General features: G+C 50.7%; 1 protein-coding gene across 2 annotated transcripts in view; it reads right to left on the bottom strand.

The window, feature by feature from the left end:
- The window catches only part of TRPV3 (transient receptor potential cation channel subfamily V member 3), a 46,945-nt gene extending 19,195 nt beyond the window's left edge, over nt 1–27,750 (bottom strand). For both annotated transcript variants that reach the window (XM_049859879.1, XM_049859878.1), the window contains exons 1-12: nt 27,632–27,750; nt 17,786–17,890; nt 17,541–17,627; nt 16,614–16,768; nt 15,653–15,829; nt 11,010–11,150; nt 8,856–9,136; nt 6,051–6,227; nt 4,885–5,043; nt 4,047–4,148; nt 3,175–3,248; nt 981–1,146 (exon numbers count right to left, since the gene is read on the bottom strand). In XM_049859879.1, the coding sequence (XP_049715836.1) occupies nt 981–1,146; nt 3,175–3,248; nt 4,047–4,148; nt 4,885–5,043; nt 6,051–6,227; nt 8,856–9,136; nt 11,010–11,150; nt 15,653–15,829; nt 16,614–16,768; nt 17,541–17,627; nt 17,786–17,890; nt 27,632–27,750 (1,743 nt within the window). The remainder of the gene's footprint in view (nt 1–980; nt 1,147–3,174; nt 3,249–4,046; nt 4,149–4,884; nt 5,044–6,050; nt 6,228–8,855; nt 9,137–11,009; nt 11,151–15,652; nt 15,830–16,613; nt 16,769–17,540; nt 17,628–17,785; nt 17,891–27,631) is intronic.

The following is a 27,750-nucleotide window of genomic DNA, read 5'->3' as shown; positions in this document are numbered from 1 at the left end:
AGCAAAATTTTGCTGAAGATCATTCAAAAATGACTGCAGCAGTATATCGACAGGGAACTGCCAGAAATTCAGGCCGGTTTCAGAAGAAGACGTGGAACTAGGGATATCATTGCTGATGTCAGATGGATCCTGGCTGAAAGCAGAGAATACCAGAAGGATGTTTACCTGTGCTTTATTGACTATACAAAGCCATTTGACTGTGTGGATCATAACAAATTATGGATAACACTGCGAAGAATGGGAATTCCAGAACACTTAATTGTGCTCATGAGGAACCATTAGGTTGGCAATAGGTACAAAAAAAAAACCAACAAATATCTTGTGAGATTCAATTGGCTATGTGGAAATTACAATAAAGAGTATTGTATATTTTATTGTTATTTATAAGGTGTGCACTACAAATCTCTTATATACTAAAATTTATAATAAATATGTGCATGTATACACATACACTTTAAAAAAAGAAGCAGTTGTCACGTCGACTCCAACTCATGGCAACCCATGTGTGTTAGAGCAGAGCTGTGCTCCGTAAGGTTTTCAATGGCTGATTTTTCAGAAGTAGATTGCCAGGCCGTTCTTCCGAGTGCCTCTGGGAGGACTCAAACTTCCAAGCTTTCAGTTAGCAGCAGAGTGTGTTAACCATTTACACCACCAGGGACTCCATACACCTATATATGCCTATATATTTTTCCGGAGAGCCAGTTCTTTAAATATTTACCAGCACACCACTGCCTGAGAGTAGTAACATTCCTTCAGAAAGTGTTATCTCTTCCCAGTGCCCAACAAACCCTGACATTTTAAGTTCTGGGCATTTCAAGCCTGATCAAAGGCAAAGCGAGACCATGGCACTAGGGAGAAAGAGCAGTGGTCTTCCCCTTAAGAAAGTCCTTTTTCCTCTCCAGACCTCAGTTTCCCCATCTGATATTCCCTGAGGGCCCTCCCTCCCGCACATCTCTGACCATCGGCTACTCCCAACGCACCTTCTGGATCATGACACTGTACATGCCCATGGACTGGAACCCCCGCGTGTAGTAGAGCATGTTCGCCCAGCCCAGGGCCATGGCCAGCACGAGGCAGGCGAGGTACTCTTTGTAGGCAAACAAGTACAAGAAGACAGACAGTATCACAAGCACAGCTTGGATAAAACTGTTCAGGAGACACAGGAGACAAGGGCCTTACTTACTCCTCCTCAGCATCAGGGCAGAGATAGTCAAATTCCCAAACCTCCCTTAAACCCCCTGAACGGGTCAGTGGCTCCAGTGGCTGATGCTGAAAAGACAGACAGGGCTGCCTCGGATTCAATCAATTGTGACTAAAATCCAGCCTTGTAGACCGTGCCACCAAAGGCAAGTTAGAGGTCAGTCATGGCCTGGCTGTAGCTGATGGAGACTTGTTAAAAATACAGACCTCTCCTGGGCCCCAGAAGATTCTGATCCTGAAGGTCTGGGGTTCAGCTCAGGGTGCTATATATATTTTCAAGCCACCCAGATGATTTCTGATTTGGGAACCACTGAAGTAGACTGAACATGCAAATGGTTGCATTTTTTAATCAAAAACGGCAAAGCTGTCAATGTCTGTACTAATAAGCCAACCATAACAATGACAAAAAACCAAACCCTTCGCCATCGAGTAAATTCCAACACGTAATGACCCTATAGGACAGAGCAGACCTGCCCCATAGAGTTTCCAAGGAGTACCTGGTGGATCTGAACTGTCGACCTTCTGGTTAGTAGCCGTAGCTCTTAACCACTACGCCACCAGGGTTTCTATCATAACAAAAGCCCCCCAAAATCTACTACATTTTTATCTCTTTTTTAAAAAAAGGCACACTATATACAAACATAGAAAATCAAAATACATGCCCCATGAGTTATTCAGACACCAGGATTAAAAAAAAAAAAAAAACTCTTGCTTATAATGCCAGGCAGTCTCTGTGATAAAATATATATATGTGTATATGTATATCTGACCAAAAGTTAGAACACAGATAATCTTGTTTGTCGGGTACAGTGAAGAACAAATACCTGGACGATCAACTTCATTTGGGAGGAAAGGCGCCTACACCTTCTACACTTCACTAACAAAACAGACAAGAAGCAGAAGAGCAGGACAACACACTGGTGTTTTTTGCCTACACTAAAACCAGTGGCTACGTAAATGGGTTTTTCTTTGGCATCATGATACTTTCTCAAAGGTGACAGACTCACATGTGGTTGGCATCATGGCCCATCCATTTATTGCAGTATCTACACCTGACCTACCATTTACTGCAGTACCTGGGTGAGTCACACGCCCACAGGGGTGGAGAACTCAGCCCACAGCTCTAGAAAGCAGGTACATACTTAATAAAGTACCTAGGTATTGGAAACATCAAGCCAAGATTCAAGGTCCTATAGACCCAGCCTCGCAGATGCTAAGACGAGGGACTTCGGTGGGGTCTACAGAACCCAAGATTCTCCATCTTAAACTGCAGCTTCTGTTCCATTCACATGGCACCGATGCTGAATCACCCTTTCTTCATTTAGAGACAGGAGTCATGTAGCCTTTGATGTCCACTACCCATGACCTCATTCAGACAGGCTGCTGAGCTGGGCTTTTTGGCTAGTGCCCTAGGGTAGCCAGCCTGACGCAAGCCTGGGGTGAAGACGACTAGGAGTCTGGAGTGTGGGTTCAACACCACTAAAGCTCCACATGACTGCGTGTGACTCACTTCCTGCCTCTGGGCCTCAGATGTCATGCTTGCAGCTGAAACTCAATGATTTCTCAGGTACCTTCGAGCTGTGACCTGCCAGGGTCCAAGATGGCAACTTCTAGATGCCATACATCTAAGAGAGGCTGCCCTGGAACATCCCTTTGTAACAAAGTAAACAGGCCCACTAAGTCTCTTTGTGCCTTCTCCGTGCTGCCTGCCACCTGAGGGTCTGTGACAGGGTGGAGTCAGCCACCACTTGCAACCAGATGGTGGACACTGTCCTATGGTTTTCTCTGTTCCTCTCCACGGGCATCCAAGTTCCTTTCTTACTAGAAGAAAGAAAGGAGGTCCCTGGCTTGTGACTATGGCAGAATGAATAGGACTTGGCAAGATGGCAGGAGGACACAGAGGGGCACAGCAGCCACAACACAGGACTTTAGCCTTGCCTGTGAGCTGGTAGCTGAGGGGACAGATCTACTTACAAGACAAAGTGAAACCAGGCATCTGAGAGGATGGACTGCAGATCCGAGGGCCTCAGAAAGAAGATGGCAATGCCCTAAGGCCAGAGAAGGAGGAAAAGTTGTGCCCTCGGGGTGTGGCCCTTCGTGTCCCTCACTGGGGGATCAGAGGAGGGGCTATTTCCCAAGGACCGGGATTTCAAGCCTTCCCTGATTCCTCCTTTCCCCAGATAAAGGCCATCTCTCTTCCTCTAAGCACTGGTTTGAACCCAATTTAGGGCCCTTTTCACAGTGTACCTTAAAGTCTAGATGTCTGTGCCCAGGTCTTAAATCCCCTACCAGGCTGTGAGCTCAACGATGGCAAACTCCCTCTATCACATACGTATATAGATATACATGCCCCATACTTAGATATTCAGGGTATATTTGTTGATAGGTTGAATGGATGAATGGATAAACAGATGGAGCATGGTTGGATGAAGAATGGAAGGATGGGTGGATAAGCATGAGTGGTTATTTGAATCGATGAATAGTGTGTGGATAGGTGGGTGGAAGTTTGGGTGCAGATGGGTAGGTAGGTGGGTGGATGGGTGGATGAGAGAGGATAGGTGATTGGATGAGCAGATAGCAGTGAGGGGAGGAGGATGGGTCACTGAGTGGCTGAGGGGTAGACAAATGATAGGTGGATAGAAGAATAGATGGTACAGATACGATGGGTCTGCCTTACTTATTTATTCCCACTTGTATCTTAGAAATCTAAGGCTTGGAAAGGAAGTGCTCCCCCAAAGCCCCCCAGCAGCCCAGCAGTAATGGCAGAGCGGGGGTGTCTGAAGCCAAGGCTGCTCTCAACTTGCCTGCCCCATGGGGCAGTCTAAAGGGCTCGGTGGCGCACTCACCTCTTTCACGGAGATGCACATGGCCCAAATGAGCACAAACATCCTTCCTAAGAGCTGCAGCCACCCCATCTTGTGTGTCAGGGCCAAGGGGTGTGGAAGGGCCTAGGGGAAGAGACGGGAATGGTCAGGATGAGGTGTCAGGGGGCAAGGGTAGCAGCAGATCAGGAGGGACCATGCACATATGCACGTGAACCACTGAGCTGGGCAGAGGCCAGTATGAAGCCAGGTCTTTGCACAGAGCAAGAGAAGGCATGGTGGCCCTCTCGCCTTGCTTTCCCCATCCTTGGTGGGAATCCAGATCTTTACAGCAAGGTGCACGATCCAATCATGGTAACAACACATCACAGCATTTGTCCTTCCCAGCCCATCCATATCCAGACTCTCACAGGACCTCAGATCACAGTTAAACAAAGCAGGGACACTGTCTGTATGATAGATGGGAAACCAAGGCCCAAAGTAGTTCGGGGAAAACTCATTTAAGTAACGGAGCCAGTGACCCCATTTCCCCGTTTCCTGTGGCCTCTACTGCAGAAACACGCACTCAGCTCTAGATTTAGACCGTGAGCCCAGCCAAGGTCTGGGTCTCCTAATCCTCCAGCTCTTCCCCCAACACAGGTCAGCCGGGGCTGGACACCTGGGGCTTAGCCCAACTAAGCACTGGGAACATATTCCATTTCCCTAGACACAGTGAAGGACAGCACTGGGGAACCCCGTGCAAGCCTCTTGGCCCCTCTGGACCTCAGTTTCCCCATCTGCAAATGGACTGGCTGCAGATCCCTCCAGCTCTGACCACCCCAACAACACCTCCTTCCTCACCCCCACAAAGGAGCATACGCACCTCCTCCTCCCGTGGGCGGTAGTATGAGACAAGCGTTAGGGTGATGTTGTAGAAGAAATAAAAGCAGAAGGACAGGAAAAACATGTACTTGGCAAACTTCTTCCACTTCATATGCAGCAGCGTGTGCAGAGGCTCCAGGGTCAGCATCTCGGGCCGGTTCTGGGGGTGAAACAACACCTGTCACCTCGGGGAAGAGGGAGGGAGGGATCATTTCCAAAGGGCCCTCGATCAGCCCTGAGTCAGGGCCACCCCTGGCAGCAGGGGCCAGTCGTGATGTCCCATAGACTGGTTTGGCTGGAAATGTTGGGAGGGTAAGTTCCCGCTCCTGAGATTGCTGTCCCAGTGTACTAGGGCTCAGCCAAACACCAGAGGATCCTGGAGCTGCCAGCAAAGGACCTGATACTCAGAGGGGAGAGAGAGCTAGAAGTGCAGGGCCTGGCCCCAAATTGGCCCTCAGCCTGGCTGTGTGAGCTTAGGACAGACCCTGGCCCTCTCTGGGCCTCAATCTCCTTGTCTATAAAACTGATAACAAACAACCCCTGCCCTATCAACTTCAGAGGCTACCGTGGGGGTCCAGAGAGATCGGGACAGGGCAGGCTCTGAGAAACTTAACTCTTAGCAAAATGCAAATGATGAAGACCCAATCTGCTGCCTCAATTCCCCCAAAAGCTAAAACCCTCTTGTTACTAAGCCTCTTTCTTCCACTCCCGTTTCATAGAATGCCCCCACCTCCTCCAGGGAGGCCTCCCTGATTGCCCCAATTGTGCCTTCCCTAAACCTCACTTGGGTCCAGGTGTAGGGTAAGAGAGGATTCTAAGCCTTGCCATATAGATCCAGCAGGGGACTGGGGGAGAAACAAGATTAAGAAGATCATACCAACCATCCCCATACCCAAATGGCCCAAGATTCTGAGTCCAAGAGACCCCCAACACTAAGGTTTACAATTCAAGGTTAACCCGTAACAGTTGAGCCCAGCACCTGTTCTACACCCTGGCCTTTTTGTGCCAGACTCTGCCCAGTGAGACAAAGGAACGGGGGAACTGAGGGCGGGACTCCAGACACAGTCAACCTAGTGGCACGGGGTCTTCCCAGTGCCCTCTGGCTCCCCAGCCTGAGGCCCAGCCGTCTGCCCCCTGCCCTTTCCTCAGGCTGCCCAGGAGACCTACATCGATGTTGGTGTTGTAGACAATGATCTCCAGCACCGAGTTGTCTGTCATGGTGTCCACGTTGGTGAGGTCATAGAGCGAGGACGACACGGGCCCATACGCCCAGTCGGTGAACTTCCGGGACAGGCTCCTGAGCGGCTTCTCCTTGATCTCACGACTGAGGATGTAGTTCAGGACCTGTGGCAGGCAGAGGAACGACTGTCAGCTGCAGAGCGGGCTTGGGGCCAAAAGGGCAGGGCCCGCCCTACCCAGGCTGCTCTGGGAGGTTGCTCCCATCTTCACCTGAAGCCGTGAACCTGGGCCCCAGCTTTGTCTGTGGAATGCACGTGAAGCTGGCTCTTCGCCCATCACCTGGGGGCCGTGAACCCAGAGAAAAAAGGCATGAAAGCCCTTTGCACACTGGGAAAGCTGCACCACGGGCTTTGTAATCCCGTGCTACCAGTCAGTGAAGAAGCCAGGAACTGACAATTTTGATAAACGATGTGATGTCCATTTGGTGGGACTCGAGAAGAAGCTAGAAGTTTTTCCAGCTTCCCCAGCCCATCCTCAGTCAAGACTCCTCCTGTTGAGGTTCACTGCTCTGACAGACAGATGATGATGTAAGACCCCAGCCTTATAGGATGCTCTGCTGGACCCACTCTCTACATCAGTGATCCTCAAATCTTGCTGCATATTACAGTCACTGAGGAACTTTAAAAATCCCACACAAATCTCTGCGGAAGACCCCAAAAAACCAAACTAGCTGCCATTGAGTCATTTCCAACTCATGGTGACCCCATGTGTGTCAGAGTAGAACAGTGCCCCACAGGATTTTCTGGTTTCTCAGAAGTAGATCACCACACCTTTCTTCCAAGGCATCCATGTGTGGACTTGAACCTCCAACCTTTGGTTAGCAGTCAAGTATGTTAAGTCTTTGCACCACCCAGGGACTTCCATCCAGGCATCTGTATTTCATTAAGCTTCCTGGGTGATTCCAGAGTGCAGGCAAGTTTGAAAGCCACTGCCCTTTACCTCATTATTTCCCAAAAGCTGAGCCCTGGGTTACCCTAGGATGGCGGACAGGGTTTCCTGGGACATCAATCCAGGACCCAAGAGGAGTGTCCTGTTGGGAAGGGTGGTGTCAGCCAATGGGGGTCCCATCTCATCTCACATGACAGCCTGTCCCCACTGCCCAGCTGGGGAGATCCTAGGGGTAGGGATGGGTCTCCCCATACTGTGCCCCAGCCTTGGAGGGCCCCACGGGCAGGGTCTGTGTCTCTTAAAACATCGCTGTACCCTCCATTCTCAGCCTAGTGGTCAACTTGGGGCAGCATCCAGAAATGTTTTCCAAATGACATGGATTGTAGGAGAGAAGGAGCCAGGGGAAGAACTGGGCACCTCTCCTGGACTAGCCACAAGAGCACATTGTCCTCTGGCAAGCAAGGGGATCCTGGGGCCATGCTCCCTGCAGAATCTTCGTGCCTGGGCTGGGGTGGCAGGGAGAGCATGTGCCACGATGGCGTGCAGGGCAGAAGCCCTTGGAGGAAGCTCAACCTGCAACCATAATCTGACTCTCTCGAACAGTGTGTCCCTGCGGTGGGCCAGAGATGGGGCAGCAGGCACACAATTCCTCCTCTGTTGTAACCATTCCCCATTCCCTCCTCCCCCCACAAGAGAATAAAAAGCTCCCTTGTGGACCCCAGCCCTGAGCACTGGGACATGACCCAAGGCCCTCAGGGCCCCCGCCTCCCCAGTCAGCTGCCCAGAGGCGGGCACAGCTGGGACGGCTCAACAGTTCACCCACCCACCCAGACTCCTCCCAGAAGGCACCATCACCTCCCAGGGCTCAGAGATATCCAGGAGCAGGCTTAGAGCCTGAGGATCTGTCCCCTGAGAAGCTAAGCTGAGCCATGACCCCAACCCCAACCTGAGTCTTGACCTTGATCTCAGACCAACCCATGACTCTAGACACAGACAAACAGAGGTCCGGGCACACCCCAGCCTGAGTCTTCATCACGGCTCCAGGCTAAGCCTGAAGTTCCTCAGCCAGATCACAAAGGGCCCTGAGCATCACTCTGCTGGGGAGTTGGCTCAGAACTCAACCTGATGGGCCGGCCTCGATCCCTACATAGTCGGGGAACAGCAGCCTACCAGTTCTGGATGCACAGCAGCCATTCTGGAACTTCTGTCCTCCGAGAAGGCAGAAGGCCCAGCAGGTCACACATTCAGCCTCCACTAGATCACCTTTGTTGTTGTTAGTTGCCATTCAGTCAATTCTGACTCATGACAACCTCGTGTGTGCAGAGTAGAACTGCCCCATAGGGTTTTCAAGGCTGTGACCTTTCAGAAACAGATCACCAGGCCTGTCTTCCAAGGTGCCTCTGGGTGGGTTCAAACCACCAGCTTTTCAGCTAGTAGTCAAGTGCTTAAACATATGTGCCATCTAGAGAATCCTTCACCCAGGGAATCCTTCACCCAGGGAATCCTTACTAGCCACCTTACCATGCAGAATACTCAACTACAAAGCATGTGAGAAACTGTGTCCCCTTGGCCTCATGGCTCCCTCCACACTGGCCCCAGGGAGGAGAAGGTTCCAGGGCAGAAGATAGAAACACGGAGTGTTAGGGACTGAAGCCCAGAGGGTAGTCCCACTAGCTCTGCATGGTTACCTTGGGTCATGGCCGCACTTCCAGACATTCAACTGGACCTCTCCCAGGGCCAGGGCTGAGATCTTCAGTGTCCCCAGAAGGGCCCCTAGGGCTGGCAGAGTGGCAGCTGTGCCCCCCCCCCCATCTCCCACCTGCCCACCACCCCTGCAGGGTCTACCTCGGCCTTGCCCATCTTGGCTGCCAGCTGCAGTGGAGTGAGGCCTTCGTTGTTGCGCGTGGTCTCCAGCTCCCAGTTGCGGCTCCTCAAAAGGATCATGTCGTACATGCGCTTCACAAAGTCATTCTGTGTCTTAAAGTCCTCAGCCACCGTCACCAGTGCGTGCAGGATATTGTTGCCCCGTGAGTCCTGCGAGGCGATGTCCGTCTGCTCGTTCTCCATCAGCAGCTCCACAATCTCGGGCTGGTTGGTGCACGCTGCCAGGGCCAGGGGTGTCTCACCTAAGGGAAGGGAAGCATCTGGGGTCAGTTCTTTCCTGGACCAGAAGCAGTGCTCCTTTCCCAAGCCCCAGGACCAGAGCCTGAATCCCCACCATCTCAGCAGGCTTGGGCCCTGAGGTTCCTCGTTCTTCTCTCTACCTGCCCCTTGTACATGGAAGAAGACTGAAATTAGATCCCTGCAATGGCCTCCTTACTGGTCTCCTTGCTTCCACCTGACCCTCCAACACACCGTGCCCAACACTGCAGCCAGACTGGTCCTACTAACACATAAGACCGCCCTCATGCAGAATAAAAGCGCATGTTTCAACATTGGCCCCATCTTCTGGCCTCATTTCTTCCACTCTCTCACTCATTACCCTCCAGCCACAATGGTCTTCTGCTTCCTCAAACACTTCAGGCACTTTCCTACCTCAGGGCCTTTGCACAGGCTGTTTGCACTACCTATAATTCCCAGATATCTTCATCACTCGCTCCCTCACCTCCTTCAAATCATTGCTCAAACATCGCCTTTTAATGAGTCCCACCCTAATCATGCTCTATGAAAACTGAAACCCACCTCCCCTATCTTAAAACTCCTGATCCTCCTCCCCCCCTTTTTTTTAATAGCACTTATCATTTTCTAACATATTATGCAATGTTTCATTGATGATCTTTCTCTTCCTGTAGAATGTAAGTCCCAGGAGGGCACAGATCTTTGTTTTGTCCAGTGATATAGTTCAAGCCCCAGAACATTGCCTGATGTATATATAATTGCTCAGTAAATGTCTCTGGAGAAAAGAGAAGCAGTTGACTCACCCATGGTCACACAGCAACCCCAGGGCAACAGCAGGACTAGACACCAGGCCTCCTGAGCCAGCCTGGACTCTGGCCCAATAGCTGCCATTTCCCTTCCAATCTTCCCCCTCTCGTTTCCTCCCTTCACTCCAATCAACAAATACTTCCCAACATCTGCTCCAGCCAGGTCCTGTGCTGGGCAGTGGGGATGCAAGATGGACTGGACAGGGCCCTGTCCTCAAGGATGTGCAAATCTACCTAAACCTACTGATTAAAAAAAAAAAAACACCCAGAACAGAGAGTAGGTCAGAGGTGATCAGGGGCTGGAGTGGAAGGAGTTGAACCAGAGAATTTTTTGGTGTGACAGAGCCCTTGGTTGTGGCGTGCTTACAAGATTCTAAGCCTTTGTGAAAATGAACAGAAATTTACGCTAAAAGTGGATGGATTTCACTGTATCTAAATTACACCTTAAAAAATTATTTTTTTCACTCAGCACTTCCAATCCCATTTGCTTTTGGACTCCCTAGATTTTCAGTCAGGGAACTTTCATCCTCTCACTCTTGACTCCCTGGCTGCAGTCCTGAGAGGCACTGGACACAGGGGACAGGGCCAGAGCTGGGAGGCAGGACACCTACATCAACTCCTTACTTTGCTGGGCAAGTCATTCCCTTCTGTGAACCTGTCCCCCAACCTGTAAAATGGAGTTGTCTCCCTCTGCTTGGCCTCCCTTTCTAGGTCTCTGTTCCCTACAGAGTGCAGCCCAGGTGGATGCCTGTATCTGCTGTCAGACCCCCGTCTCTCTCACACACACACACACACAGACACACACACACACACACACGGACCCACCCTCCCAGCCCTTCCCTCTCTGGTGGGCCTTGGCGGTGCTGCTCAGATGGATCTGCTCCTGCCACCTACTGGTCCCGGCTCTGTCCTCCTGGACCTCGGACCATCTCCAGGCTCAGCTTGCAGCCCCGACCCGCCAGCGCCTCTAGGGTCAGGGTCTGTCCCGGCGGAGTGCAGAGCCAGGCGGGGCGGCTCCGCCTCCTCCAGGGCCCCCACCCTCCCGAACTCGCGCCCGACCGGGGGCGGCACCCACCGAAGTAGAAGCCTTCGTGCTGGTACTTGGGGTTGAAGAAGACACCCTTGGCGTGGGCGTTGACGTCGGCGCCGGCAGCGATGAGCACCGCGGCGATGTCCCCCTGACGCCGCTCGATGGCGATGTTCAGCGCCGTCTGCCCTGCGGAGAGGCGGGGATGGCAGGGGTTGCTTAGAGGCTGGGACTCTGGGCGACAGGTCCCTTCTCCTCTCTGGCCTCAGTGTCCTCCAGGGACGCTTGTCTGTGTCAGCCTGCTACCAAGAGTCCCAATCTCATTTCTTGCTTCATGCATTCTTGCAGGGATACAAGAAATGCTCACTGAGCGTCCCCAATGTGCTCCAGCCAGGCGCTGGGGTTACGGCTTAACCCAGGGTTCAGAGCCTCGCTGAGAAGTAAGTGCTGTGATACAGTGAGGTGCAGGGGCTCTGGTACCCAGGGGTCTCTTAGCACAGCCTCTGGGGGCCAGGGGAACTGCCCCAGAGGAAGTGGTCTATAAGCTGGGGCGAGGAAGTTTAGCCAAGCTGAATGGGGCCGGCTCAGGCCTTCATAAACCAGATTAAGAGTTAGACCCTTGTCCTAAGGGCAATGGGAGTCACAGAAGAGGTCGAAGGAGGGAAGTGACGTGACCACAGTTTTGTTGTGTGTGTGTTTGTGCATGTACACGTGTGTGTGTGTGTGTTTTCAGATGACTCAGGCCGTAAATTTGCAGAATGTATTAGAAGGAGGTGAGATCTGTGAGGAAAGAGATACTGAGGCCTGAACTAAATTGCGGACAGTGGGGGTGGGGAGGAGAGGAAGTCCCAAGCACCTCAGGAGAAAAAGTTCTCAGGGTGGTCTGTGGGGTGTCGGGGAAAAGGGATGTCTCCCGTAAGACCTTGTGTCTAGGCTGGGTGGCTGGGTGCTAGGTGAATGACGCATTGGTAACTGAGAAAAGGAACACTGGAGAAGGGGAGGGGGAGGAGGAAACATGACCCCAGTTGGAGGAGTATGTGGAACCTCCAGATGGAAAGAACCAGAAGACCGAGGTGGGGGGCGGGTCTCAGAATGTCACCATTTTCCAAAGAGCTGCCGTTATACCATATACAAAAATAAATTCCAGGTGGATTAAAGAACTAACCCAGTGCTGTCGAGTCGATTCCGAGTCATAGCAACCCTAGAGGACAGAGTAGAACTGCCCCATAGAGTTTCCAAGGAGTGCCTGGCGAATTCAAACTACCGACCTTTTGGTTAGCAGCCGTAGCACTTAACCGCTATGCCACCAGGGTTTCCAGATTAAAGAACTAAGCATTAAAAAAAAAATTTTTTTTTCTTAAGTGGGAAAATTTGCTTATAACTAACCTTTTGGTAGGGAAGGCCTTCTTAAGCAAGACCCAAAGTGCAGAAATCATAAAGAACAAGACACGTATTTGCCCACATAAAAATAAAAGATGTCTGTATCTCAAAATATATCTCAAAGAAAATTAAAAGACAAGTGAGAGGCTGGGGAAAATATATGAGACGTATATAAGTGACATTGTGTTTTTAAAAATCCATAATATATTAAGAGCTCCAACAAATCAAAAAAAAGACAAACAACCTAAAAGAAAACAGAGCAAAGATTATAAGCAAGCACCTCAGAGGAGAAAATGCAAGTGGCCAATCAACAGAGTGAAAGCCGTTTGGCATCACTGCTAATCAGGACCAAGAAAATTAGAGCCTAGCATGTCAGTGCTTTTCACCCACTAGACTGGCAAAGAAAAAAACCAGGGGAGGGATGGATAATATCCAGTATTGGTGAGAGGTGAGGAAATGAGTATTCTTGTACACTGTGGAGGGAGAGGAAGTAAATGGGTACCTTTTAGAGGCTATAACTATTATGATTTTAAATACACATACTCTTGAACACAGATATTCCAAGTATTTTCCTTAAAATGTCTGCATCCGTGCATTAGCATCATAGACAAGAAGGTGCACTGCAACGTTGTCATAGCAAAACATTGGAAACCACCTGAATGTCTTTCAAGAGGGGAATGAGGAAATCAGCCATGGTACAGACAGCTGTATGCAGACTAAGCAGGTAAAAAGAAGGTAGGCTTTCATATCCTGATGTGAGAAGATCTCTAAGACATACAGCTAACTGGAAAAAAAAAAAAGACATGTTGTAGAACAATACAGGCAGTATGATACTATTTTATGTTCATTAAGAACACAAAACTATTTTTACATGAACACCTACACATATGTCAAAGGTCCAGAGAAGTCCTCAAAGGATACACACCATAATGGTCAGCTCCGGAGAGGAGATGGGTGAAGAGTTGATTTCTTTAAAAACGTACCTAAAATCTTTGAACATCTTGCAATGAAACTATTCGTGCGTCATTTATATAATTAAAAATTAATTGTTATGTTGAATCTGGGTGATGGGTATATAGGGGTTCATTATGCTACCATTTCAACTTTTTTGTTTAAAAAATTTTTAGTATAGTATATTGAGAAAAAGAAGGCTCTGAAGGCCTCTGATAAAATGCTAAAAAAAAAAATTATTAATAAACGTTAGTCCCTGCCAAATAGAGAAACTGAGGCTCAGAGAGGCAAGATAACCCACTGAAAGTGAAGAAAAAACACAGCTCTGTTGGACCTGGATCCCCACACCCCCAGGTAGCGGGGACTGCCTGAAGGGAGGGCATCAGCAGATACCTTCAGGAGACAGAAAGGGGAACTAGTTTCTGCGAAGGCAGGAATAAATGGCTCTTCCCACCATGCAGAGAGAGTAGGCGCCTGCAGCCCCCCATCCCACCACTACCACCCCCCCAAAAGCCCACCAGCAAGAGGAATAAGGAAGGGGCAGGGAGAGGCCGTGAACGGAGAAATGTAAAGATTTGCAGTCAGGGCAGCAAAGTCTTAATGAAGACACTAATAACCTTCATTTATACACTCACTCAAAAAATACTGTGTCTCTTATGTGAGACACCCAAGACCCTGGGTAATACAAACGGGTAGGCACACTACTACTAGCCGAAAGGTCGGCAGTTCAAACCCACCCAGAGGTGCCTCAGAAGAAAGGCCTGGCGATCAGCTTCCAAAAGGCCGCAGCGTTGAAAACCCTATGGAGTACAGTTCTACTCTACTGTACTCATGGGGCTCACCATGAGTCAGAATTGACTTGACAGCAACGGATTTAGTTTTGGGTTTTGTGTGAGACCCAGAGTACTAGGGAATTCACTATGGATAAGACAGACTTTACTCCTGTCTTCAAGGGGAGCATGCCACTCGGAAAAAGGGAGTCTGTAAGCCCCCTACAATAATGACAAGAAGGCAGGAAGGGACACAAGGGGGCTGAAAGGGGAGACACAAGGATGCCCAAGCTTGAGGCACTGGCCTGAATCTCCTTGTCTGCAGTACTGGTGTCAACTCCCTAGCGACAAGCTGAGAACATTATATAGCTCATCTGATTTCTCTTTTTGTTTTGGTTGCCAGGGAGCTCAGGGTACAGTGCAGCACTCAGTTGAGCAAGCTTCCCTGAGTTTCCTCTCCTCCACTCCATATCTTCCAGTTTTTTTACAATCCTCGACTTTCTATTGTATATAACAAAGCTCTTTTGAAAGTCTGTAGAGTTTAAATAATAAAACAAAATGACATTCTCCCATGAGAAGGGCTAAGGGCCCACGCTAGACTCCCTACCCAGAAAACAGCTGAGATGTTTAATGCCCCTGGCATATCAGCAGGACGGTGTCCAGCTATTCTTGAGCTAAAAGCTTTTTTTTTTTTTTTTTTTGCTACAAACACCTCCTAAGCTCCTAACAGAGTGTTTGCTGACTCCAAAAACTCAAATGAGGACACACCCTGCCAATTATCCACAGCAGGTTCCCTAGACAGGGAGACTCTATCCCAGGTTCAGTCTCCTCAATCCTCCCCTGGCCCACCTAAAAGGGAAGCCACAAAATTGGGACCCAAACGCAACAGGTAATAATGACAATGACAATACCAATAGTTACCGTTGTTTGGCCTCTGCCCAGCTCTCTGACCTCTCTTTCTTCCCATTGCTCCAACATGCCAAGCTCATGCCCGTCTCTGAGCTTTCACCCTTGCCTTGCTCTGGATGCCTCTCACAGGTAGGCCTCAGGTCAAAGAACGCCTCGCGGACCACCCACCACCCTTCATCAGTCTCCTTTTCTGGCCATTTAGTCAATGCCGACTCATGGCCACCCCGCGTGTGTCGAAGTAGAACTGTGCTCCATGGCATTTTCAATGGCTGATTTTTTTTAGTAGATTGCCAGGCCTTTGTTCTGAGGCTTTTCTGGGTGGACTCAAACCACCAACCTTTTGGTTAGCAGTGGAGCACTTAACTGCTTGCACTACCCAAGGACTCTCATCAATCACTTTCTATCACATTACCTTTTTTTAGTATTTTTATAGCATTTACATCTAAAAACGTCCTGTTTAGAGCCGTGACCATATCTGTCTTGTTCACCACCGCACCCCAGTGCCAAAGCAATACCTGGCATGAAGTCAGTATTCCCAGTTATTTGCAGGAAGGAAGACAGGGTTGCCTTGTTGAGTTCCTAGGACTCATCAGTGACAACAACGCCTCTGCAGGTACAGCCGTTCCCACCCACCCACCCTCGGAAATCCCTGTTCTGCATGGCACCCCTGCAGGCCGATACCTTCATAGGCCTCCTCCGTGTACTCTGCGTTGATGAACCTGTCCAGGATGTCATTCTCCTCAGCGAAGGCGAGCAGGGTCCGCACAATCTCCTTGGTGTTGGGGTTGATGTTTAACAAGGCCTTCATCAGGCAGGTCTTCCCTGTGTCCGAGGCCGTCAGCTTGTGCATGAGGAAGTCTGCAGGCAGGTCACAGGCTGGAGCCACAGGAGGGGCCTTGGTGGCCCTTGGCCTCCCAGGCACCAGGGAGGGGAAACCAGGGTGTGGGAGCTGCAGCCTCAGGCCTCCCCACCCTGCTCCACACCCCGCTGGCCTCCCTGACCCCACACTCCCCGCTCTCCTCCCTGCTCTCTTCCCTGGTCTCTTTTGCTGGGTCCTCCTGCTTCTTGGCCCCTGAGGGCCTTGTCTGAGGCCTTGTCCCCTTTGCCCTCTGCACCTCTCGCTGGCATAGGCATGGCTGCCCGCTGCCCACCTTGGTGCTGACACCCTGAAATCCTTACCTCTGAGATAGATCTCATCACCTCCTCCTAACCTGCTATTCCTCCTTGTCCCCAGGATCGCTATGGCTCTGGTATCCACCAAGCCACCTAAGTCAAAATGGCACCCTGAACTCCTCCCTCCCCCTTGCTCCCCACGTCCATTCAGTCCCCAAGTCCTGCCAATGCCACTGAGCAAAGGGCTTCCCAGAACTGCCCTCCTCCCTCCCCCAGCCCTGCTGCCAGGGCCCCAGCTCTGCCTGAATGGCGGTCTTCTCACACCTCTAGCTGATCCCCATCCTCCACTCAGTAACCAGACCACAACTCTTACCTGCCTAAACCCTCCCATAGCTCCCCATTGCCCTCAGAGTCAAGGTCAAAGTCCCTAGCCTGGCATTCAAGGCTCTTAATGCTCCCATCCCGTGGGAGCATGGCGGGGTGCTAGTGGACCCCCAGCCCTGCACCCCCTGCAGGACCAGGCACTGACCAGGCACGTCCAGGTCACTGCGCCTCCGGCACAGCTCCCGCAGCTCCACCAGCAGCTCCACTAGCTCGTCCACACAGCCCTCGGACACGGCAGCAAAGATCCGCTTCTTCAGCCTCTTCTTCTTCCGCCTCTGCTCTCCCTTGGCCAGGTTTGCACTGAGGCCAGGAAAGGTTTCCAGCTCGCCACACAGGCACCACAACTCCCAATAGCCCCGCTTCCTCACCAGAGCTACAGGGCAGCCCCCCAACATCACACATCTGTCACAAGGCCTGAAATCCCTCTGTGAGTACTCCAGGCCTGGGCTTCCTGCTGCCCTAGGCAGGCTCCTCTGCTAATCCACCTGTGATCACATCATGTTACATTATGTATTTGGATGCTCACGGTAACAACCAGGAAGACATATGCCTCGCTGCTCGTGGTGATTAAGTGTGGAATTGAAGGAAGGGAGAGTTCATGTTCAAAGTTTTTGTTTTCCGATTTTTTTAAATATATCCCTCCCCACTTCCAGGCTCCAAACAGGTAAGCATCGTACGGTGTTGACGTGTATCCTTTTGTTTGTATGTGTTCTTATAAAATACACACTGATGCTTTATAAGCATTTATTTTTAATTTATGTAATTACGTAAATTTAACTCTTGTAAATGTGTAAATGTAATTCCCGTTCTGTTTCTGACTGTTGTTTGAATGTTTAATGATTTATAGGATTTTATAAATACCCTCCCCCCGCCAAAAAAAAAAAAACATTTCCTACATGCCACAGGCCACAGCCATGGGCCCAGGCCTCCAGACATTTGTCCTACACCCACCCACCCACCCCGCCCCCCACAGGGATGGCGGCTTCTTTCTCCTTCCTGCAGGTACTGATGCCTGTCCCTCTGATGACTCCCCTTGGTGGAACATGGGGAGGAGGGGCGGGGCCTGGCTTACCTCGGGCTGTTGGGATTGGACAGGGTCTCTGTCACGTCATCCTGGGGAGACTGAGGGGAGTCCATGTCATCACAGTTGCCAGAGATGCTGGGGGTGTGAAGAGAGGGACAGTTATAAAAATCGACAGTGCTAGCAAGCCACAGCCAGGCAGGGCCGTGTGGCCTAGGGTAAGCCACTGGCCGCTCACTTGAGGCCTCAGCCTCCTAGTCCTGGAGCTGAGGGCCGGACCCAGGGCTAGTACTTACCACTGGCGGATGTTGGAGTCCATGGGCTTGGAGAAGATGGGGGGCGAGGTCTTGGAGATGGTGGGGTTGGGCTCAAACCCTTCTATCTCCAGGAAGAAGTGTGCACTGGGGTGGGGAGGAGGAAGGGGAGAGAACACCCAAACAAAGCCATTAGAGCTGGGGCAGGGCCTGTCCACTTGGGTGTCCTACAACCCTGCATCAGAGGGTGCAGGGTCAATAACCTCTGTCCACGTGGCCTCAATCCATCCTCCTAGCACTCTGTAGGACCAATAGTGCTATGATCACCCACATTTCACAGATGGGCATTTGGAGGACCAGAGAAGCAAGGAGCAATTTACCAAGGTCACACAGCTGGTAGGTGGCAGACCCTGAATCCAAAGCCAGGCCTGGGTGGCTTTGCCACTAGAAATTCTGGGGCGATGGACCCAGGGGTCTCTCCTAGAGGTGGCCTGACACCCTGAGGAGAATTTCCTTCTCTGCGGCTGCCCTTTCCAGGTGCAAAGGACTCACCGAAGATGAGGAGTATAAGGATGCAAAGTCCAACATCGCCACCACTCCCCCGACCGCCCCCTCCAGCCTCAGCTGCCCCTGAAAGCCCTTGCTGGGGGGACGCCACTGGACTTGGAGATCTATGAGGGCAAGGATCACATCTATTGGTTCACTCCTTGTCAGGGATTGGATTGTGTCCCTCAAAAATGTGTGTTTCAATTTGGCTGGGCCCTGATTCCCTGTATTGTATGATTGTCCACTATTTTGTCATCTGACGTGATTTTCCTATGTGTTGTAAATCCTGCCTCTATGATGTTAGCGGAAACCCTGGTGGCGTAGTGGTTAAGTGCTACGGCTGCTAACCAAGAGGTCAGCAGTTCGAATCTGCCAGGCACTCCTTGGAAACTCTATGGGAGAGTTCTACTCTGTTCTATAGGGTCACTATGAGTCGGAATCAACTCGATGGTAGTGGGTTAGTTAGTTTATGATGTTAATGAGGGGGGTGGGTGGCAGTTGTGTTGACGAGGCAGGACTCATTCTACAAGATTGGCTTGTGTCTTAAGCTGGTTTCTTTTGGGATATAAAAGAGAGGAAACAGAGAGACAGGGGGACCTCATACCACCAAGAAAGCAGTGCTGGGAGCAGAGCACGTCCTTTGGACTTGGAGTTCCTGTTCAGAAAAGATTCTAGTCCAGGGGAAGGTTGATGAGAAGGACCTTCCTCCAGAGCCAATAGAAAGAAAAAGCCTTCCCCTGGACCTGATGCCCTGAATTTAAATTTTTAGCGTACTTTACTGTGAGGAAATAAATTTCTCTTGTTAAAGCCATCCACTTGCGGTATTTCTGTTCTAGCAGCACTATATAACTAAGACACTCCTATATCCTCGGCTTCTGGAAAACGTCAGCACAAAGTAGATGCTCAACAAATATGAAGGATGAATGAATGAATAAATGAAGGGAGGAAGGGAAAAAGTTGTAGGGTTTCAGCCTTGTCATTGGACAGGCTCCTAACTTCCTCCTAAAACCTGTTTCTTCTGCATCCTTCTTTGTATCAACAAATGGCAACTCCATTCTACTCAGCTGTTCAGGTGAAAAATCTTGGCGTCAACCTTGACTCCTTTCCTGCTCTCTTATCCCACATCCCACCTGTCACCAAATCCTATTGGTTGTACCTTCAAATTTGTCTTAGTCACTTAGTGCTCCCATAACAGGAATAAAACAAGTGGATGGCTTTAACAAAGAGAAATTTATTTCCTCACAGTAAAGTAGGCTAAAATACAAATTCAGGGCATCGGCTGCAGGGGAAGACTTTCTCTCTCCGTTGGCTCTGGAGGAAGGTCCTTGTCTTCAATCTTCCCCTGGTCACGGAGCTTCTCAGGCACAGGGACCCCTTGCCCAAAGCACGAGCTCTGCTCCTGGTGCTGCTTTCTTGGTGGTATTAGGTCCCCAGCTTTCTGCTTGCTTCCCTTTCCTTTTATCTCTTGAGAGATAAAAGGCGGTGCAAGCCACACCCCAGGGAAACTCCCATTACCTTGGATCAGGGAGGTGACCTGGGTAAGGGCGGTGTTACAATCCTACCCTAATCCTCTTAACATAAAATTATAATCACAAAATGGAGGACAGCCACACAATACTGGGAATCACAGCCTAACCAAGTAGATACACACATTTGGGGGGGGAACATAATTCAATCCATGACAAAAATGAATCCAGACTCAAACCATGGCTACCCTCTTTGTTGCTCCCCCTGGTCTGAGCACCATCCTCTCCCAGCTAGATCACTGCGATAGTCTGGGGACTGTTCTCCCTGCTTCCCCCTTGTCCCTAAGGTCGGCGCTCAACATCTGTAGTCAGACAGATCATTCTAAAAGGAGAGTCAAGCCACGTCATCCCTCTGCTCCTGTCTAACTCAGCGTTGAAGTCAAAGTTCTTACTACAACCTGCAATCAGAACTGATACTTAGCAGGTTAAAATACGGAAATATTCCCACTCCAGATGTTAAAAGATTATGGCCTTGAGTTCCCTGAGTGTGCTCCCTCCACTGGCCCCCCTTCTCTGGCTCTGATAAGCCCCAGGTGGGCACACTTGCTGCAGGTTGATCCCCAGCCCGCCTGCCCTGACAAGGCTATGGCCACTGTGCCCGCCAGCAATGGCTGCACTCCCTAAAGGTGCCCTGCGTGGTGCTTGTGCAAACTGCAGCCTAAACCACCAACTGCCATAGAATCAATTTCAACTCATGGTGCTCCTTGGGTGTCAGAGCAGAACTGTGATCCACAGAGCTTTCAATGGCTCATTTTTCAGAAGTAGATCGTCAGGCCGGTCTTCTGAGACACCTCTGGGTGGACTCGAACCACCAGCATTCTGGATAGCAGCCAAGTGCATTAACCCTTTGCACCCAGGGGCTCCCTCCATAGCTTACCATACTTGGTATTTCGTATTTTCAGTATCACTCTTGAATACAAGAGCCCCTGTTACCTCTCTCTACAAACTTCCCCCTTGCTCTCTCTGCTCCAGCCACACTGACCTCCTTCCATTCCTTGAACACTCCAGGCAAGCACCCCCTTATGGCTTTCCACTTGCTGTTCCCCTCCTGGAATGTTGCTCCCCCAAATATCTTCACGGCTTGCTCCATTGCTTCCTTCAGTCTATGCTGAATATCGCCTTCTCAGCTGAGGCCTTTCTGTGAGGTCCGAGGCCCTGCTACCTGTTGCCTGGCCTGGGCCCCAGGAGAGGTAGGAGACTCACTGCCACTTGAGACGCAAGACACACCCAGGACTGAACTCTCAGGATAGACACACCCCCAGCACCGCCTTTAGGGAAAGAGAGGGCTCATTCAGACACACCCAAAAAGCAGACACACCTGCCTTCATAAACCACATCACACACACACAGATGGGCCTTTCATGACAACCAGGTACTGGGCACTGGGCTGAAGGTGACTTCAGCACCCGCTTCTCACAGCTGCTGCAGAGCAATTGCTGGCCCTGAGGCCCTGGCCCTGGGACTGTGGTCTCCCAACCAGAGGGGCCTCTCTCCAGGAGCTCAAGGCTCCTAGGCACCTTTGCCGCCTGCTTCCCTCGCAGGCCCAGAAGGATCAGCAACCCCCTCCACTCCTCACAAGGGCACAGAATAGCTCCCAAAGTACAATCCCAGCCCTATCAGATTGGGTCTTCAGACTGGAAGGGAGGAAATTAGGGTAGGGATTATAGTCCCATTCCACAGATGAGGAAACTGAGGCCCAGAATGGGGAAGCAGTTCACTCACAGTCGCCCCGCAGGACAGAAACAAAGTTGGTCAGAGAACGTGGCCCTGGATGTCCAGGCCCACAGCTCACACCACAATCTGCACTGCTCTCATCTTAACCCTCTGGGTCTGCTTGCAGCCAAACCAGCTCCAGGGGTTCACCGTAGAGGGAGGTCACCTGATGCAGCCACTTCCTAGGGTAGGGCAGGAAGTAAGGAGACCTGGGGCTTGCCTGGGAATCCCACTCCTCTCCTTCAGGCATAGACAAGGCCTGGGAGGCTCAGAGCTAATCTAGAAATGGGGCAAAATTGGGACACAGGGTAGTGCTGGTGCTCATTGACGCTCACCTTCCTGCCCATCAAAGAGAGCCATTAAATGCTTCTTCCAAAAGAGAAGACAAAAGAAGGAGCAAAGCCTGGGTTCTAATCTGGCTCAATCTCTGCCTCCTATGTGGCCCCAGGTGGTAACTTACTATCTCTGGGCCAAGTGTCCCTCACCTGGATTGAGAATGGTTGGACTAGATGGTCTCTAAGGTCAGAACACTGGAGTCCGGGCAGCTCTAGGATCATTTGCTCGTGGACTACCCACTCAAAGTGGACATCAGAGGTCTTCCAGTTCGATCACTGCTCCCCTGTACCCATGCAGCACCCCAGAACTGCCATCCCAAAGCTGTCCCCACCCCACCACACAGCTCTGATGCAGGGGCTTTAAATGCTTCTACTGGTTCAGTCTCAATCCCCATACCTACATTTGGTCTAGCCCTCACCTGCCCACCATCCTATCTGTCTGGGCTCCTCAGTAGTACCTCTACTTAAGAAATATTTATTGAGTACCTAGTACATGCCAGACACTGCTCTAGGAGCTGGGGAAACAGTGATGAAAAAGTGGGCAAAAATTCCTACCCTCACAGAGCTGCTGTTCCAGTGGGCTGGCCCCAAGGATCAGACCAGGGCAAGTGCAGTGTGGCCATCCCTTCCTTTGCTCTGGACAACACATTGTACTTTGGCAGTGTCATGGATTGAATTGTGTCCCTCCAAAATACGTCAACTTGATTAGGCCATGATTGCCAATATTGGGTGGTTGTCTTCCATTTTGTGATTGTAATTTTATGTTAAAGGGGATTAAGGTGGGATTGTTCTAACACCCTTACTAAGGTCACATCCCTGATCCAATGTAAAGGGAGTTTCCCTGGAGTGTGGCCTGCACCACCTTTTATCTTACAAGAGATAAAAGGAAAAGGAAGCAAGCAGAGAGTGGGGACCTCTTACCCCCAAGAAAGAAGCACCGGAAACAGAATGTGTCCTTTGGACCCAGGGTTCCTGCGTGGAGAAGGTCCTAGTCCAGGGGAAGATTGATGAGAAGGACCTTCCTCCAGAGCCAACAGAGAGAGAAAGCCTTCCCCTGAAGCTGACACTCTGAATTTGGACTTCTAGCCTACTAGACTGTGAGAAAATAACTTTCTCTTTGTTAAAGTCATCCACTTCTGGTATTTCTGTTACAGCACCACTAGATGACTAAGACAGGCTCTGAGCTCCAAGATGGCAGGAACTACAAGTGCATCATCCTTGACTCCCCAGAACCCAACACTGGTTCTGACACTCAGAAGACCTCACTGAATGGGTAAGCAGAAAGATGGAGAGGTGGTGAGTGAAAAGATAAATGAGTGGAAATAACAATGGCCAGCTAGACGGATAGATGAGTGGATGGGTGGATGAATGAATAGATGGATGGACGGACGGACGGACGGATGGATGGATGGATAGGGAATGATGGATAGTAGTTGGGTGCATAGATAGCTGGATAGATGGAGAGACCAATGGACAGGACCAATAAGCAGAGAATAAACACAAATTTAAACTTTAAATATAGTGGGGAGATGGTATCCCTCAAGTGACTCCCACTGAGCTCTCAGTTGCCCAAAATATTCACTTCTCCTCAGTCCTATCCTCTTCCCTGTCTAGCATAAGAACCTGAGGATGGGTCCTTTGTCTCTCCTTCACCTCCCTACCTTCTCAGGACCCACTCCCATAGGTCCAAATATCTCTCGCCAATCCAGGCTTGGTGCCTCCAATTTCACCATTAATGCATATTGCCTTAGTGTCCAGCATTGCCCTCTTTCTTTACACATAATTTTCTCTCTTCCCTAGGCCTCAAGGACACTGCAGGAAACCAGTTCATGAGGGCATCTCCCACTGTAGGCCTTGAGACTGAGAGCCAGAGGCAGGTCGGGGTAAGAAGCATTTCCTCATCTCACCGTGGAGTTTGTCCTCACTCATGCTGAAGGGCTCTGCTGAGTCACTGGGCTGCATACTCATTGACTCGTTCAGTTCTTCTCTCAATTTTTGTTTGTTTATTTGCCTGTTTGTTAGCCAATCTTTCATTGACTCACTTTCTCAGAAACTACTAATATGTCCTGTACAGAAAATTTGCAGTGAGGAGGGAGGTGGTGACCCTTCCAGGACCCCTGTCCTCAGAGGGCTCAACTAGAGCTAAGATGGAGTCCCAATAACTGTGCCAACCTATTCAGAGAAAGGTTGGGATATAGGAGTTCGGGGGAAGGGAAAATACTTCCAGTCAAGAACAGGGAGCACACAAGACTCTGTGCTCTGTCAGGGTGCTATTTGATCTGGGTATGTGTCATGAATTGAATTGTGTCCCCCCAAAATATTTGTTAACTTGGCTAGGCTGTGATTCCCAGTACTGTGTGATTGTCCACCATTTTGTCATCTGATGTGAATTTCCTACATGTTGTAAATCCTACCTCTGTGATATTAATGAGGCGGGATTTGAGGCAGTGAAGTTAATGAGGCAGGACTCAATCTACAAGATTAGATTGTGTCTTAAGCCAATCTCTTTTGAGATATAAAAGAAAGAAGTGAGCAGAGAGACATGGGGACCCCATACCACCAAGAAAAAAAGAACTAGGAGAACAGCCTGCCCTTTGGACCCAGGGTCCCTGCTCTGAGAAGCTCCTAGACAAGGGAAGATTGATGGCAAGGACCCTCCTCCAGAGCCAGAAGAGAGGAAAAGCCTTCCCCTGGAGCTGATGCCCTAAATTCGGACTTCTAGCCTACTAGACTGTGAAAGAATAAACTTTAGTTTGTTAAAGCCATCCACTTGTGGTATTTCTGTTATAGCAGCACTAGATGACTAAGACAGTATGGAAGTGGACCTGTAGTGAGAGTTGGGGGAAAGCACTGGAGGCTGAGAGAGCAGCACGAAAAATGCCTCTGTGGCAAGAAAGTAAGGGCTGTGTTTGAGAAAGAAGGTCTTTTCACAGGGTGGAAGAAGGAGAGTGGCAAGACCTGGACTGGGGAGGACCTCAACTGCTGGGCAAGGACCTAACTCCTGGGGCCAGCAGCTGCTAGACCATGAGGTCTGGCCTATACCTCCCCTACCTGCCACAACACACTCCACATCTCATCTGCCATCTTGAGGAGCTGGCAAGGTCTTGGCTGTGTGACATCCTGGCTCCTGACAGGTAGCATATGCTGTTTGTTTATTCCTACCTTTGGCCCAGACCAGAGGTCGCCACCTGGGTGTTGTTAACTCAGGTGAACAAACAGTTCTGCACCATTTTTCTGCATTTCTGTCCCTTTAAAGGCAAAAACTATCCCCGAGCAGCCTCAGGGCTGGGAGGGGGCCTGTCTGGCCATCAGCTTTGTCCCAAGAAATGCCCACATGCTCTGAGCTCCACAGTGCCAGCTCCTCCACAGCCATCATCGGACTTCTCTCTGTCCCTGGACATCACCTTACCCAAGGCCCAGTAAGGAAGCAGCATGACATCTACCCACTTGGAGCAGCCCGATGGCTCAGGAAAAGCTCCCAGGCCCAAAAATCTCTCCCCAGTGCAGATTTCTTTATACCTTCAATCCCACCATTAGCACATATTGTTTTAGTGTACAGCATTGCCCTCTTTCTTTACATATAATTGTATCTCTTTTCTTTTCATGGAAATGTCTCTCTTCCCCAGGGTGAGTACTGCAATTGGTTCTGAGGGAGATGCCAAAACCTTTGAGGTCTGGGGAGGAGTGGGCATGTGAGGACTCTCAGACAGCTTTTTGGAAGGAGCTGACCAATATTTCAGAGAGGCTGTAAGACAACCGGGCTGGGCCTAAGCAGTGGGCAGAGCTGAGCCTGGAGCTAAGTGCCTGATTGGGGATAGGCTCAGAAAACAAGGCAGTCCGATCCTGCTGCAGGAAGAAGGTGGGGTTTTCCTGGAGCCCTGTCTTCAATCCTCACCTGAGGCCCAAGCCTTCCCCGGGAGAGCAGGAAGAGAAGGGGTGATAAGGAAAAGAGCGGGGGCGGGGGAGCAATACTTGCTGACTTAGCTCAGAGATGTCTCTGCTCTTACCCAAGCAAGTCCCCCAGACCCAGTTTGGCCTGTCTGATCTCCATCTCCACCCAGTTTTCTCTCCTGTACTCCAGCCAGTACATTCTGGACACCTCTACTTGGAGGTCTCTCAGGTACCTCTAATTCAACATGTCATACCTGAACTTGGCACCTTCTCCCTGACCTTACTCCTTCTCCTCTGATGTGCCCATGTCAGAGACTAGCCCGCCATCCCCCCCACCACACGTTCCTCCCTCAGAAAAAGAGGTATCTCTGGCTTCTCCTTTTCTCTCCCTTGCCATAGTGATTCTGAAGACCCCACAATCCTAGTACCTCTCTGATCTGTTCCTTATCTTCATCAATGATCACGTGGGCTCAGACCTCATCACTTGTCACCTGGGCTTCCCAACAGCCTCTCCACAGTCTCCCTACCTCCAGCCTTGCCTCCAAACCATCATCCACACAGATCACCCAGACCAACCTTTTGAAAATGCAAATCTCTCCATGCCCTCTCTCCTGCAGAAAATCTTTCCGTGGCTCCCCACTGCCCTCAGAATTGTCCAAGCTCTTTAACTGACCCCCGAGACCCAGCCCCAATGGGACTCTTACGCCTACCCAAGCCTTCAGCCACACCGGACTCCTCACTGGTCTTCACGCTGAGCATTTGCTTCCATGTCCCTCTGCCCAGGATGCCCTTTCCCTTCCTTCCCACCTGCCAACATCCACTCTAAGAAGTGCCTTGAGATTGCCCATGGGATAACGCACTCATCTCCAGGCCCCCTCCCTCCCAGTTCGCCCTCTCTCTGGGCACTTCCGACATTCTCCTTGGTGTCCTCCTCACCAGACTGTGAGCCAGAATGGATATTATTTCTCTGTGTCCCAGGCTCCCCACTCTGGGCCCAGCCCCAGGCCTGGTGCTTAGCAAACTTTGGTGATTATTTCTCAAAACATCAGAGAAGATAAAAGACCAAGAGTTCACCTCTGGCCCAAGACAGGGTGTGAGCCAGGGGCAGGGGAGACAGGGAAAATGGGCCAACGTGGACCAGGGGCCCCAACCCAAGTCCAAGAGGATCACAGCTGGGGCAGGAGGGGCTTAGAGCTTGAGGGGCACAGAATCGGCTGAGGGATAGAGGAATCTGCAACGGAAAGGACCCAGGGCCCAGAAACTGTGACCATGGAGAAGTCCTTTCCCTGGCCCCCAGTTGTGAAGTAGAGGTAACCATCTCAGCCCTGCCCAGTTCGCAGGGCACCCTGTGGAATAATAATGATGAGGCGACAAAAATAACAGCTGACCGCTGCTGAGCACTGACAGCATGCCAGTCACTGTGCTGAGCAATTTGTCAATGTGATCCTAATTACTCACTGTCCTTGTTGGTGTCCCCATTACACAGGTGAGGTTAGAGGGCTTGAGTAACCTGGTCAAGCACACAGCAAGGTGAGATGTTGGCATGGGTGAAAAACCTTTCCAGTGGAGGCTCCAGATCACCTGGCTCTCCCACCCACCTTGTGCTGCTTGTTTCAGGGAAGGCCCAGCAATGCCTCACCCCTTCAAGGGCCTTCCTGACCGCTCCTGCCTAGCCACCTCCAGCTCCTCCAAGGAGGCCTCCCAGATTGTGCCAGTTGGAGTGACCTCCCTGGCTCAGCCCCCTGAGGATGCAGTGCTGTCTCCCATGGGCACCAGCCCATGCCAGATGAGAATAAAAGTCTGGGATCCACCCCAGGCCAAGGCTACCTCCTGTGCCCCCACAGTGCAGAGCCCAGGCCCAAGCCTGCCTGTCCTACCTTTTCTTGGTGGGGGTGAGCTCTGCAGGCCTCTTCTCTTGTAGGACGGCAGGGTTCCCACTGGGGGCCATGGCTTTCCTGCCCATAAGGGGCACCATCTCCTTGGGGTGAGCATTCAT

The sequence above is a fragment of the Elephas maximus genome, chromosome 19 (assembly GCF_024166365.1).
Source record: "Elephas maximus indicus isolate mEleMax1 chromosome 19, mEleMax1 primary haplotype, whole genome shotgun sequence".
NCBI lineage: Eukaryota > Metazoa > Chordata > Mammalia > Proboscidea > Elephantidae > Elephas > Elephas maximus.
Note: the sequence above shows the minus strand (reverse complement) of the source record. Positions and strands in the feature narration are given on the sequence as shown.